The 14,624-nt window shown below is 39.0% G+C and overlaps 1 protein-coding gene across 3 annotated transcripts in view; it reads right to left on the bottom strand.

Annotated features, from left to right (window-relative positions):
- The window catches only part of Calpc (calpain C), an 88,125-nt gene that overhangs the window by 4,246 nt on the left and 69,255 nt on the right, over positions 1–14,624 (bottom strand). For all 3 annotated transcript variants that reach the window (XM_070674333.1, XM_070674332.1, XM_070674334.1), the window contains 3 exons: positions 11,190–11,333; positions 9,550–9,619; positions 6,809–7,091 (listed from right to left, as the gene is read on the bottom strand). In XM_070674333.1, the coding sequence (XP_070530434.1) occupies positions 6,809–7,091; positions 9,550–9,619; positions 11,190–11,327 (491 nt within the window). In that variant the 5' untranslated portion in view covers positions 11,328–11,333. The remainder of the gene's footprint in view (positions 1–6,808; positions 7,092–9,549; positions 9,620–11,189; positions 11,334–14,624) is intronic.

The raw sequence follows: 14,624 nt of genomic DNA, 5'->3' as shown, positions 1-14,624 counted from the left end.
AGCAAAGCGTAAGAACACTCGGGACGGTTCTCCACGCGGAACCCGAAGAAGAAACGTAATTTCATTAACGTTCCAGAGTCGCTCGGTATCGCAACAATCTCGACGAGATAACAAAACTTTCAATATCGAGCCCGACGGTAAATATAATTGGTATTTTATACAGGACCGTTCCTGACCTATGCGCGTGCGACGGGCGAGTAAAGGAAAGGCCGGGAAGAAGTAGAAGAAGGTCACGAAGATGCTCAGCGAACCTGTCGGGAACTCGAGCCGAGGATCAAGGGGGAAGGGTGTATGTATGTGTAAACGATATTATCTTTCTTGCATGTGCCGTTCCTGCGGGAATTAACATTCCGGAGATAACGGGGTTTGCGGCGCAGCTCGCTTCGTTTCAAACGCCTTTTCTTTGTTATTGCGCGTGCGGCTTGCGCGTGTTCGAGTCAATCTGGAAACCGTAACCATTCACACGCACGATCGCGGGGTGTTACCTGGGTATTTTCTCAAGGAAAACGTACGTAACACCCAGGGAAAAAGATCCCGTCCGCGCAAATGGATCGGTATTGCAGCCGACTCCGCGCGCTTCTTACCATTTTTATCTCACCTCGCCTTTTTTCCTGTAAAAACCGCAAAAACCAATATGCAAAGTGTCTGTTACTACGCGCGATTAATCATACACTCGAGCAAACGATTATTGCTTGATTTATCGAAATAGCAAAAACGATTTCTCCACCTCCTTATTGTAGTTATTAATTGCGAGATACATAAATTGAAAGGCGTAAATCGCGCAATAAGAAATGTAACGCTTTACATATCCATATAAAATACACTTTTCGTGTAATTTCTGTCAATTACGTTCAACAAATAATAATGAAACAATTTAATAAGAGATTTCATCTTTAGGAGGAAACGCGGAGGTGCACGCAAGAGTTCAAGTAAAAAGGTCACCGCACTTTCGACCCGAAGAGCGACCGAGGTGTCTGCTAACTCTGTCTTTGTCACTTTGTGACTCAACGGTTAACAGCACGTTCGCCTGTTGATGCACTTCCGTTCCGCGTTTGTCTAACGGAGCGATGCAGTCGCACGCGCATATGCAACGTCATTGTCACGTTGTCTCGCTCTATTACCAATCATCTACGTCATCATTGTCAATCGTCTTCCCCTGTTACTACGTACTCGTTACATCCCACTCGCAGTGGCATTCTTGAAATCGTTGCGTGACTAGATGATGATGTATAATCATAAAATTGCTCTTCTTTCGTTCATAAAGCTGCGCGGTTGAGAATACAGAAAACAACTCGCTCTACTAGGCTCCATTCATTATATTTTTTTAACAACTATATAGATACCTAGACTTTCTTTTATTATCAGTCATTCTTTTACCGAGCAAGTAATATACATTCGTAATTAATTCATAAATGAATACTAAACCGAGAGCAGTGTTCCGCGGTAATTATGTTGGAGAGCGGAGGGGAGGGAAAAAAAAGAGATATTGTTAAGTATAATAGGAAAGTATCAAAGATGCGGCAGCGAGATATGAAAACATATATGCATTAATGAGAAACGGGCGATCGGAGAAATCCCCGGGGCATTTATTCATTAAAAATAAGAACAGAATGTTCGCCAACCGGTCATAATCGCGCCTTACATCCGGCCCGCTGAATATCGCTAATAAGTTGGGTCCGCGCGAGCGGCTTGCGACATCAATCGGCAACTATTTTTTGCTCGCGTTTCATTTCGCGATCGACAACTTTTCATATACGCGCGCACGTCACGCGATTTGGTCTCGCCGGGTCTCGCTCTATTTTCTCTTACGTAAGCACGGGATATCTTTCTTTCGCGCGTATAGAAAGCGCCGATCGAGAAGTAACTCTCCGGCCGGACGGCGAATCTAGCGTGCCACGATGATGACTGGCGTGATCTCTTACAAACATGCGAGCGGCGAGATCTTGGCGATATCAAAACGGGCGAGATCGACTTGTAACTGTTCGCGCCGGAGCGAGCGTCCACCTTCGAGAGAGGGATTATCGGGCATGCTTTTCGCGGCCGTTTTGCGCCCGCGAATACGAGCGTGGACTGTGGTCACCAGTGCACTGACCTCCGATCCATTGCCGGCGAGCAGCGATACCGACTACTTGCCGAGTGAAAGTATCGGAGGCCCTATGTACCCTCGCCAAGCAATGCTCTCGCGCCGAGCGCGTGTGCCTGCGTGCACGCAAGTCACGCACGCTCAACATACGATCGGGTCGGCCGAGTACCTTGACGCTGCATGATTTCTTTTCGGGTCCGCGAGTGTCTTCGACTTGAACCGAAAGCATAACCAACGCGTATAGAAACTATCACAAAAATCTCCCCCGTTGCATATATCGCGTTTTCAAATATGTTGATGCTGAGGTTTAGATAAATTCTTATATAAATGTTTCTTACGTATTTAAAAAAAAAAAAAAAGAAGTACAGTTTCACAAGATACTGAATTTATACAAGTAGAAAGGTAAACTTTAAAGTTACGTAAAAAGTTTCTTGAAATGTAACAACCATCAGCGTATCTATTTTTATGTAAAGTATACTTTTCCGTGCGTTAAATCAGAAGTACTTCAGTTATTAATACGTCGTTTTGTTTAATAATAAAACAATAAAATTACACGTGCTTTTAATATAAATTGCAAGCTCAAAAATGCATACATTTTTACTTTGTAATTTTTATCGATCAAACAAATCTGAATAAAAATTCAATTTTAATAATTCCATTAATACAAATACAATATGCAACATGTAAATAAACTGCATATTAAAAAATACACGTGCGTACACAAACGTATTTTATAACTGTCTCTTATAATACCGCCATAAATACGTGGTATACAAATTAACGCTTTCTGCACTGCTCGAAAATTTAATTTTCGTACGCAATTACTTTCCATTCCACGGGCGTACTCGCGCAATTCATATTAAAAAAAATATATATATTTAAAAAATTTTTTTTTAACACAACACTTTCTACAAAACGAATGAAATATACGAATAACGATAGGGGTCTGTTCGGCCGAGCGAGATTCGAGGGAAGCTAAGCGATGTTTTCTAATGGAAATCGTCGGGGAGGCATGTTCTGCATATTCTTGCGCGTATTGGCACGCGAAACTCTGCGCGCGAGGCTTTCTAACCGATTCTCGTCGCTGCTACTGGTTTAATAAAGCTGGCCGATCTGATCGGTCAGATTTACAGCAGGGTCGTGGTGAAAAGAGGAAAGGTCGGCGTACGCGCCTACGTCTTTCTCTTTCTCTCACGCTCGTTTCCCGGAGGCCCGTGGAACTGTGTCATCGTTGGGATATTTACCGACTCACGTACACGACGTGACACTGTTACGGGATTAATTCATCGTATCGCGATCCCATCGAGAAATATATGGCGCTGATGCGAAAGTATGTCGGCTTGATACGTGTCTATAAATTGAACGGGCCTCGGTGCTATAATATCATCGTGCATTCCATATTTGTTTTGCGCGTGACATTCTATCGCGGAGCGGCATAATCGCGTTGAACATAAGCGATACGATATCGCAATCTTGCAGAGCGCGCTGCTCGAATGGCCACACTTAAAAAATCAATACGATTCGAAAAATACGTGGAAATAAAATCCTACAGGTGTAATACCGATAGATATGTTCGACAGTTACGATTATCTTCGATCCTCTGGTTCATTTGGTTACATTATACAAGGAAGGGATTACGGTTGTGACTGAATTATTCAACTATTCCTGCGCGATGTTGCCGCGCGATTATTACGCGATGTAATAACTGAAATTACGTCGTACAATTTTTTTTTTCACCGTGAAAAACCAGCCGCATGCGTGATGCGGTGTTTCCCGACACAGCACGGAATCATAAACATTATCGCGTTAAACTTATTGTGCCTGCATAATTCGCAACGTGTGCAAGTATTACACCACTTGTAGGGTCACTCGTAACATTTCCATCATCGCGCGGCCATTATAGTAATCGTAATTGCGATCGAGCATACGCGAGAGAAAATTATGTTTCCGCGGGTAAAGTCGTATTAGCAGCTACGAATTACGTTTTAAATCGAACGCTGCAGCATCAATTAACCGCGCTGTATATTTTAACACTGATGACCGGAAGTCGTCGAGGATCTGCAACGTGCGATCAATTATTAACGAGCCACGACCTCGATGTGCTCGACCAATCTTCCATAGATGATCTAAAACAACGCGTCCACAAAACCCATCAATTATTAAATTACGTTACGTGTAATTAAAAAATCAAACATGATTTATGTAATAGAGAGATAGCGATGATAATCTAACATTTTATGAAAGTTTCATTATTTTATCAAAAATTCGAAAGACTCGTTATTATAAAAATAAAAAAAAATTTTTCCTTTTTTTTAGGCCTCACGTAGATTTTATATTAAAAAATATATATCACGTTAATATTACGTGGCCATAAAAATAATTTCAAATAAAAAAATTTATTATAGTGAATACGCATTGCACACACGCCTCTTGCAATAATAACGCAATTTTTTCTCGCTTGAAACCCGTCATCATCCTGTTCTGCTTTCACCAAGAGAGCTCGGCGCAGCTACGATCTCTCATTACGCACGTGTACACAGTATTGTGACGTAAAAGTGGTGCGTTTGATGATGAAATTATAGCAAACTGCGTTCACGGTTGTTAACTGGGAACATATCACTCATTGCCAGCGTGATGTTCTGTTAGGCACCGAGATTCGTGCGGATTAATATTATTTAGACAAATGATGGATCCTTAACTTACTTATAAGAAAAATAGCTAAGATTGTTTCTTTTTTTTTTTTAATTTAAGAACCCATGATCCTCGAGCGTAACGAATACACATACTTAAAAAACTCATCGTTACTAAATAGATATAGTTAAACAGTGTGAAAATCTAGCAATTATCCAGCCGCGTTAAAAACCTTTACCTAATCAACTTCTTTTTAAGAATTATTCAATATTTACAGCAGTGATATATTTTAAGTATAATTATTTTTAATTACAGAGCAAAACTTGAAAGAACTTTTTGCAGTGTAAATTGCACAATATTCTTAAAATAACTCATTCTCATGGTGAGAAAACTGTTACTTTTTTTAAATTAAAAGATGTAATTTTCTCTCTATTATCAGAAGATAATAGATGAATAAAGATGTGTAATGAAGAAACTCACGCAAGACAAAATTTTCTACGTTAATTTGGAAAAAAAGGAAGAAGAAAAAAAAGATAAAAACGTCGCTAAATATTAAATAATCGTTATTCGATCATCGTTTACTTTCTCGGAGAATCTCTTTTGTCCAACGAAGGACGAGGTCATCTTTCTTTTCGATGCCATCATCTTGCAAGCAGTTTCAAGAGCAACGCCCAAGCGGGGGTTTACACTCACGATGGGGCAAGAAATCGAGAAGAAGAAGAAGAAAGAAAGGAAAGAAGAGAAAGAGAAGAATGTGCGAGACGAGGATAACGAGGGAAAGGAAATGGTAGAGAGAGGAGGAGGTACGTACGGTCATCAGGGGAAGATTAAGAAGAGGAGCAAGGACCTCCGACAGAACCGGTCATCGTCGTCCGTTCGTCCGCGTAAACTCATCTTCCATCTCACGACGGAAGATCGCGCGCCTCGATTACTCGCGCTACGAATCTGAACGAATCGCGAAACGAAGTCGCCGGTTGAATTTTCAGTTTGTCACCGAAACGAGCTTGATCGCCGTCTTTCATCGTTCCGCTCGTCGAAATTCGCAACGAGTAAAATAATACAATCACACAGCAATATATTTATGCTTGCGAAATTTAATTTCTCAAGTTATTTGAGATGAAAATAATGAAACTTGTGTGCAAGAGTTCTAATTTAATTTTTTTTCTCAGTACTTTGATAATTTATTAATTTTTTTTTTTTTCGAGTTTATTACGTGAGTAATTTTAAGAATTAAAAAAAAAAAAAAACAATTTCAAGGAAGATATCTCGCTGCTTTTTTGTTATTAATTCGTTTCTATATATGGTTCCATTTAACCCGTTTTAAGGCTCGGCCAAATTTAGACCAGCATTTCAGAGGTCGACAACCACTCGTACTCGCAATCTCACACATATTACATCCACAGCGATGACGATCGAAGTTCATCGATCGAACGCGCTGAAGTCGATCTTCGCGCGCGGGTTCACCTTGAACAGCCACCTGGTGAACGCCTACGCCGCCCACGGCAGCTTGCCGTTCATCTCAAACTGACTCGAAAACTACCTTCGTTGTTAGAAACGCAACATCTTGTCTTTCCATTTCTATAATCTCATGCCAAGATCGAAGATTACGGATGAAAGTGACGATTGAATTAAACAAACGGATAATTCTCCGTGCGCTAATAAAGATTTATATCCTCATTGATTATCAAGCTACAATATTGTAAAATATTCTTTTACAAGTATATTTCAAGTCGTCATTTTATTTTATCTACGTTCTTTTTAGATTAATTATATTTAAATTTCTTTAGTAACAGTTTCATCAACATTTTAATTGAAACATTTGTTATATTAAATAACATGTAACATTCATACGTCAACGTCAAATAATAGACACAATTTCTAAATCAATCTCAAAAGCAACATTAGAAAATTGCGGTCAAAGCCACATAATCCCTTAACTCATCGATAAACAACTCTCCTCACTTATCTATTTTATCTGGGTCAACAAAGCAGCGTATTTCTTATGGATGAGATATTTCTGGCTTATCTACCTGGCGGATTCATTTACCCGTGAAAACATAAAAAAAAAAGAAAAAACGGTCGAAGAAAACTTACTTGGCATACGCTTTCTCCAGCAGCGCCGGCCAGAACTGATCGCTATGACGACTTTGCACGAAAGCCAGTCTTCCGTGAACCGCTGGTAATCTGTCGTCGACGAGGACCTCCACCCACGCGCCGCACCACCATAATCGAAACCTGAACACCCCAGCATATTCTGCGGTCGGCGAGCCTGATGGCTCTCCACCACTGCCAAAACCTTGATCGGCTGGTACCACCCTGTAGAATAAGCCCTTGCTAAGATGTAACACACCTAAACACGATACCAGCCACTTGTCACCTGCCAACAAAACATGTTACGTCCTGTACTGTAATACTTTGCCTGTATAAAGTTTAATTGTATCGTGAATTTAAAGAAACGCATTTCGTCTTGAACGACTTTTATAAAGAGATTATCTGATTAAAATATTGGCAACGTTCGTCGAGTAACAGAAATAAACTCCGTTTGAAAGAACGAAAAAGTTTCGGTAATGGTCAAACGTGATCTTAATGTCGTGAGAAATTGTCTAGGATCCAATAATGACACTGCGCTCTTTCTTACTGCATTCACTTACTTTACTTTCGTTTTCGAAGGTCTAATCGCCGATTGAGCGTTCGCTCTTACCGGCTTTTTGTCACTTGCCGGAAAGAAGGAAAGGAAAATGAGAACAAATTGCTCGGACACGGATTTACATTGGGCACTTTCGATAATAGCTTTCATGTTACGTTAAGATTAACCTTTAGAAGAGCATTAAAGAGAATGGAAATAATAACAGCTAATTTTGTACGCTTCTAAGTAACAATTTACGATAATTATCACTTTCTCTTAATTTCACTTATTATCATAAATAATTTTAATTATTAACATTATTATTATTATTTAATTTTTTTGTATGCTAATAATTCTTTTTTTTTTTATTATTAAGTTTGGAACGCCACGTTTAAGTGATCTCGAGATAAACTCAAGATGTCTCTTGACTTTGATTAAAGTTTAGTGGTATCGATCGAAGAACAGACACGTCGACGTACAAGATCGCGACGGTAGATTGCCAAATTTTGCGGTGTTGTTATGTAGGTCGGTACAAATTATTACATGTCGTCATTTTGCTTGGCTGTGCGTGCTGTTGCGTACACGTTAACGGGACATGTCTCGTGCGCTGCAGCGAACGCAGTTATATCTTCAGGAATGCGCCCGCATGGCTTACTCGAGGGCGCTCGACTTCCGACGACTCGGTGTAACACTCGTAAATTATATCCGAATCGCGGAAGAGATTATGTCGCGGAACGTTCTATGGGTGCATTAGTACACGTCCGAAGTACAATCCGTTTTGATTTCCTGAATTGGTTGCAGTCTCGCAAACTTTTCGAAGAGCAGAACTCGAAGAAGGCAAAATTATTGTAGCTACGTGCTTGTAATAAACAACGAACGTATTTCGCTACGCAATAAGAGCTTAGTGCTAGATCGGTGAAAAATAGAGATTTATGTTGGTAAAAGTTAAACATAAAGTAAATAATTGTGACTAAATAAGTAAAATAAAAATGTTGCATATTAAATTAAATTTAATTTACATTCTCTGTATTAGTAATTAAATATTAAAATTACTAAACGTTATAATTATAATATAACACATCATAGTAGGAGTAAAATAATATTAATTTACTATCAAGTTTTATTATTTAAAAAGAAATTTAAAAATATGAATTTCTTCTCAAGAATGTGGAATTTAATTATTATAATCGTGACGTGTAATAAAAGTATCGCGGTTATTATCTGTCAATCTATATTAATAATGAGGTGAAAACGGGTTTGGTTTCCTCTCTTCTTTTCTATTTCCTCTTCTAGGTAGAAATATGAGAATTTCAATCAAGATAGTTTATTCGATTAACACTGAAATACTGACGTTATTAGCAAAACTATTTGCCAGTTCGTATTTATCGCGAGAAAATAATTTCAATGTTTGATATAATATAGAACGTTTGACAATTGTTACTGCATTTTTATAATTTACAGAATAATACTAAACGGAATTAACGGAATCTTCAGTAAATTACATGTTTTAACATAGAAAGACACAAATTTTAATTTAATTAACATGTACCGAGATTATGAACGTACATATATCAAACGTTACGTTTGTCGGAAGATGATTACGAGCGTAAGTTCTGACTGCAATTAAATTGCATTAATGCGATCCTAGTTTATTTAATTATGAAATTAAATTATGATTTGATGTAGAGCATATAACAATTAATTAGACTAGAATTACGTTAACGCAGTTTAATCTAATACGCTACAATATATTTTTCTTCATTATCAAATTTTAATATATTATTAAATAATTATTTTATATAAGTAATAAATCGTAAAATAACGCGTCATCAAAGTTTGAGTAATAAATAGATGTGAAAGTTTAATATTCGATTACTATCCATGGTAGTGAACTCCCATAACCTTTGATCGCGCAAGAAGAAAGAGTTATAAGCCAAGGTTTTCAAACACACGTGTAAGAACCCAACATATCATTATCTCTATCGAGGGAATTCCGTACTGTTGGGATAAGGCAGGAAAGGCAAAAGCGGAACGACCAGTTCTATCATATGCGGATGCCTTTCTTACGTCGGTTACTTATGCACATTTTACATCGATGATGTTTTTAGACGAATATTCTTCTGCATTCTCTTTCAAATTTTTCTCTTTCCCTTTCTTTCTTTCGTTATTTGGAGTGTAATTATTTTTTCTAAGTAACACTAACACTCACCCATTTTTCCAGGAATAACGTCGAACTGAGCCGGAGCGTCGCTGACAAAGATGGGCCGATTGCACAATTCCTGCAGCAAAAGAAAAGTTTCTGGTGAACATTTATTTTTAACGGTAGACATTATTCCAAATGTTTCTACAATCATCTTTTATATTTGTATGCCACATTATCATCGTAGCTGCATAACTACGTATAACTCCGCCGCTGCACATCTAATAGGTGAGTCAGAATTTTTTTTTCTTTCTTTACTTTTATTAGGTCTGCGTTGTGGGAAATTGTTCTTTACGCGTGGAAAAATAATATTAATAATATAATAATTAAAAAAAAATTTTTAACATAGAAAATAATGGCAATGCAAAAAGACTCGCGCAACTCGTATAATATGTTTAACAATTAATAAAGAAATAATAAAATGATAGTCGCGTATACGTCTGATTATATTAACTCGTCCTACATAGAGAAATGCTAAATAGTAACTCGAAGCACCGTATCGCAATAATCGGGGCCATATTAAATAACTGTTCTCCAACTGTTGCATCCCGCGATGGCGTAATACCGTCCTCTTTCGGCGCGCTATTTCCGGTCGGCGGTACGTTCGTGATGGGAATCACAAACCGCGAGGGCAATCTTTCAGTGACTGTATTAAAAGCGCGTCGCGCACACCAATAGCCGCGGTTCTTCACGTAATTGTTAACCTTGTCGTAGAGATGTATAGCTGTCACAGTGACTTTTATTGCAATGCTTATATTCGACGCGACGGTGCATGGCCATGCAATATTTTGTTCGGTGAGTAGAAGCTACGGTTACGCGTCGACGACTTTGCTTGCCGCCCGCTCTTTTCTCGACTCATCGTGCAAGTTGCGTAACTAACACCGCAGGATCGTTGATCTCGCCATCTTATTCTCGTTCTTATATCCCATAATCACGACTGCGCATCACAAAGGATTTAATTCAACTTTAAAAAGAAAAAAAAATTTAATCTATTTAAAATCAAAATACTAAATTTATCTCACCAAAGATGCTTTTCTTAAAAAATTTGTACAAATAGTATTATTACAAAATTTATACGTGTATAAAGAATTATAAGTAATCATAAAGTAAACCAATTGAAAGAACAGCTACACATTTCAAGTATTTTAAGGGTGTATAATTATTCCATTGCGTTATAAGAAATATAATTGTTTCTTTAAAACCGGTAGCGATATGTTAGCGAGTAATAATTAAAAAAAAAAAGTATCAAGATAAAATGAATAGTTCCGTTACTCTCGGTCCGACTAAAAGACATGTTCCACGATCGTAAGCACGCAGGCGACAGAACTACGTGTCAAGGTTGCGAACTGTTTTCGTTACGGTTCCTAAGTTCCACGTTGCACGTCTTTCCGTTCTTTAGGAACTGGAGCGAGCCGGAGAAGCTAGTTTAATTCCAAATTACTCCCGAAGGAAAAACTTGGTTGCATTAACTAACAGAAGAATAAATCTTTAAACATTCATGCCCTAATTACAAGGTAAAAGTACGTATCCTCTTTCAGCATACTTTCAGCCCGTAGAAAGTAACTTCGGGTATAAAAAAAGTATTTAAAAAATAAAATTATAAATAGATATTTAACAGCTTAATTAAACAATTTCAAGTGGAGTCTTACCTTCGGCCTCTTCCATTGGAACTGGAATGGCGGTGTCTGATGATAAAACACGGACGCTTGCGTCGCCGGAAAGTCTGGGTCCTCCCAGAGTTCACCTCGTTTCAAGCACGAACGCTTGATTCGTTCGTACTCGCTCATTACGTCCTGAAAAATAAGCAAGATGACAATTTTAATAAGCTACATACGTTTTTAACGTCGTTACTAACTAAACGAGTAATCGTTACGTTGTTCGTGTTAAAATTTAATTTATCATTAATTATATCGATCGAACAAATTATACATACGCCATTGGAAATTTTCATAAAAGTAATTTTAATTGTTTACAAGAATGTATGAAGACAAAAAGCTTGATAATCCTTCGACAGGAAACCTCCTAGTTAAAATAAATTAAAACGTTACGTGATCTAATTAATATTAATGGCTCGTTACTAATAGAGGGTGAGAATTTAACAGTACTTCTAACCGCATATTGTATCCCCCATTCTTCTCTTTATCTCATGTCGTAATTACGGAACGTACGAAGTAACAGAAGCTTAAAAACTCCTCTGAAATCCAGGCAACGCGGCTCTTGCGACAATTAATAATACGCATTTGCAAATGCCGACATTTAAATCGCACGAGAGTGCCATGGCCAACTTCTTAAACGTTCTCACGCAAAATACTACTGATACACTTTAAAAAGAAACTCGCTAGAGAGAATGAACGAAACATAAATCCATTTAAGATGTTCAGGATTAGCGTTATTTCGCAGATCTTCATTCAAGATTGTTAAAAAAAAAAAAAGAAAAAAGAAAAAAATCTTAAAAACTCTCTTACACGTCTCGTAATCGTCTCGATGAATTTCAAACACGTGAAAGAACATTAATAGTAGCGCTTTTAGAGAAAATATGTCCATGTCGTGGTGCGTGCTGGTTTGATACTTTTCGGAGGCACGTTTAAAATTCTTTTGCATATCCTTTCCCACGCCACGAGTGTACCTCATTGACCTCTATATATTCTTCGATAGCGGTCCCATCGAGCGGTCCGCAAAATTTTGCTGTTTGCGAGGTAAACGACGCGTCAGTGGACCTAAAAATCTCGTAATAACACCTTGTCAGCTGGGCAAGCGCAACAAATCACTTTCGTAGATGCCTATTCGCGCGTTCCCTAATCGAACGGCGCGTTTGTGACCCCGATGTGCGCGTCAATAATGATTTCAAGCTCATCGAACGTCGTATCCAGGTCGGTACTCTCTCTCCTCGTCGTGATTTTCTTACCGTGACGTCGCGCGACGTCCTCTCCTTCACGCGGTTTATTTGGCAGGAAATAAAAGTCATTGACACCTCTTCACGTGCGAAGGCTTTCGGAATGAATTACGGCGACTAGTCGTCTCGCCTGCCGCGTCCGTAACATGTGACTTTACGCACAGTTTTTCAGCCGATCTCACTGTCGGCTCGTATCAGCGACAGTTTACACTGAGCTTCACCGGTGATGCCCGCTTGTCTAATGGACTTTAATGATAAGGCGTTAACGCCAACGCAAAATTAAGAAATAAAGAAATGCCGTCGACCAGCAGACCGGATATTCGCGCGGGATATTCGCCTGCAAAACATGCACGCTACACGTAACCTGAGAATCTATTAATATTAATGCTCTCGTGATTATGTTAACACGTTCGATACTTATTTTACTAATATCTCATGCTTATGTGATAAATCAACGCAGGAATGAGGAAGTTAGAACAAAAAAAAAAAAAAAAACACTATGTACAAGTGTAATATTTGCTTCTTTGCTTCGAATTGCAAACCATCGTCGAGTAATATTAATTATTAATTCCAAAATATACTCGCGTAAATTAATAATATTAAAAATAATAAAAAATTTTTTTTTAATTAATTATTTAAAAAATATAAAATACTATACACATTCTTTAAAAAATAAATTATTTTTTTGTTTTAATTGCCGCCTGCGAATGTGTAACATATACCGATTAAAGTCTCGACGTCGATTGTTACTTTGGGTATTTGAAATATCAACGAGTTTGAAACGGACACGTCCACGTTTCATTCCGTCCTCGCCTCTTCTCGTTGCGAGATAAATGTCGCCATCACAATGATTGGCCATTGAATCGTTTCTGCGACGGTGGAGATGTCCTCCACGCCTCAGCGAGCAGTAACACCGTCATTATATTTTGCAACGGTCGTTGATAACATATTTTCACCGCGTGGGCGATAATGCGGGAGAAGGTGTGCGGCGCGTGGTCGTGAAAGCGTCACGATTGCGAAATACTCAATTACATTCGTCGGGGCGCCGCGTTCCGGTTTCGAGCATTGTTCCGACACCGGCTAATTCCTACCGACGTAGTGCACCAATTAAGATCGTAATAAAACGCCGGCGGATAATTAGCCCGGGGCCAGAGGTCTTTCAGTCGCCGTTCGTTCGGCACAAAGTCGTACCCGCTTCTTTCCGCGTTTCGTTCTCGCGGCTCGTCCCACCTTACTTTTCCGATATCGCAATTCCGTTTTACGCTGCGCGCCGGTTGCCTTGGCATACCTAGTTCAGGCGTGCCCATTTTACATTGTCGTCGCTTGACAAAGAGCGACACGTCTGAGCTACCTCTTTCGTAACACACTGATCATGGGACAGTTTGATGTTTTTCGCTGCACCTGCACCGCGATAAATTATTTTGCGGAAGTCAACAAGCGTGTCTCGCGCTCGAACGTTTCTACAATATTTTACATTCACTTCGCGCAACTGGATTAATATCTCTTTTTTCTCTCTCTCTCTCTCTCTCGTTTTTTTTTAATCAAATAAAACCAATGACAAAAATAATATTAGAAAGTTTTAACCGGTCTCTCGCAAGATTGTCAAGATCAGCATTTTATTGCTGAAATAAGAAGAAAAAATGGAAATGCCATAAAGTTAACATTTTTGCACGAGTTTCGAATAAGGAAGTGCAATCAGAAGAAGACAGCTTTGTGCATTGTTGTTTCGTAAATCTCGAAAATGGCCCTTAATCTACCTTTGTGAGCTCGAAGTCATTTTATCTCCCCAAGAGCAGCACGAGAGGTACGGTTATAATGACTGAAATTGCGGAAGGCCAAGGAGTACTATCGTGGATCCGCAGTCCACGTCGGGTGAGGTAAGCCATAAAGACTTTCTCGACAACCACCGACACACCGTGTAGTGGTCCGTGCGCCTCAAGGCCGCGAGAGAACCAAGCATGAAACTAGTTCGACCGGTACGAGAGTATATGGTAGCTATTATATACCTAACGTGTATAGTAGATCGTTCAAGTGTTCGCTTTAGCGGAAGGTAGTTGCTCGGGAATCCACCGCGTAAAACGCATCGGCTTTGGGTACGTCTTCTGAGTTCGAGAAACAAGACCAGATATCGTCGATCCATCCTTTCGTTGATTTCCGTTCGCCGGCTCGTCGGTCGTTCAATTCTTTGTCT

The sequence above is a fragment of the Cardiocondyla obscurior genome, linkage group LG02 (assembly GCF_019399895.1).
Source record: "Cardiocondyla obscurior isolate alpha-2009 linkage group LG02, Cobs3.1, whole genome shotgun sequence".
Lineage (NCBI taxonomy): Eukaryota > Metazoa > Arthropoda > Insecta > Hymenoptera > Formicidae > Cardiocondyla > Cardiocondyla obscurior.
Note: the sequence above shows the minus strand (reverse complement) of the source record. Positions and strands in the feature narration are given on the sequence as shown.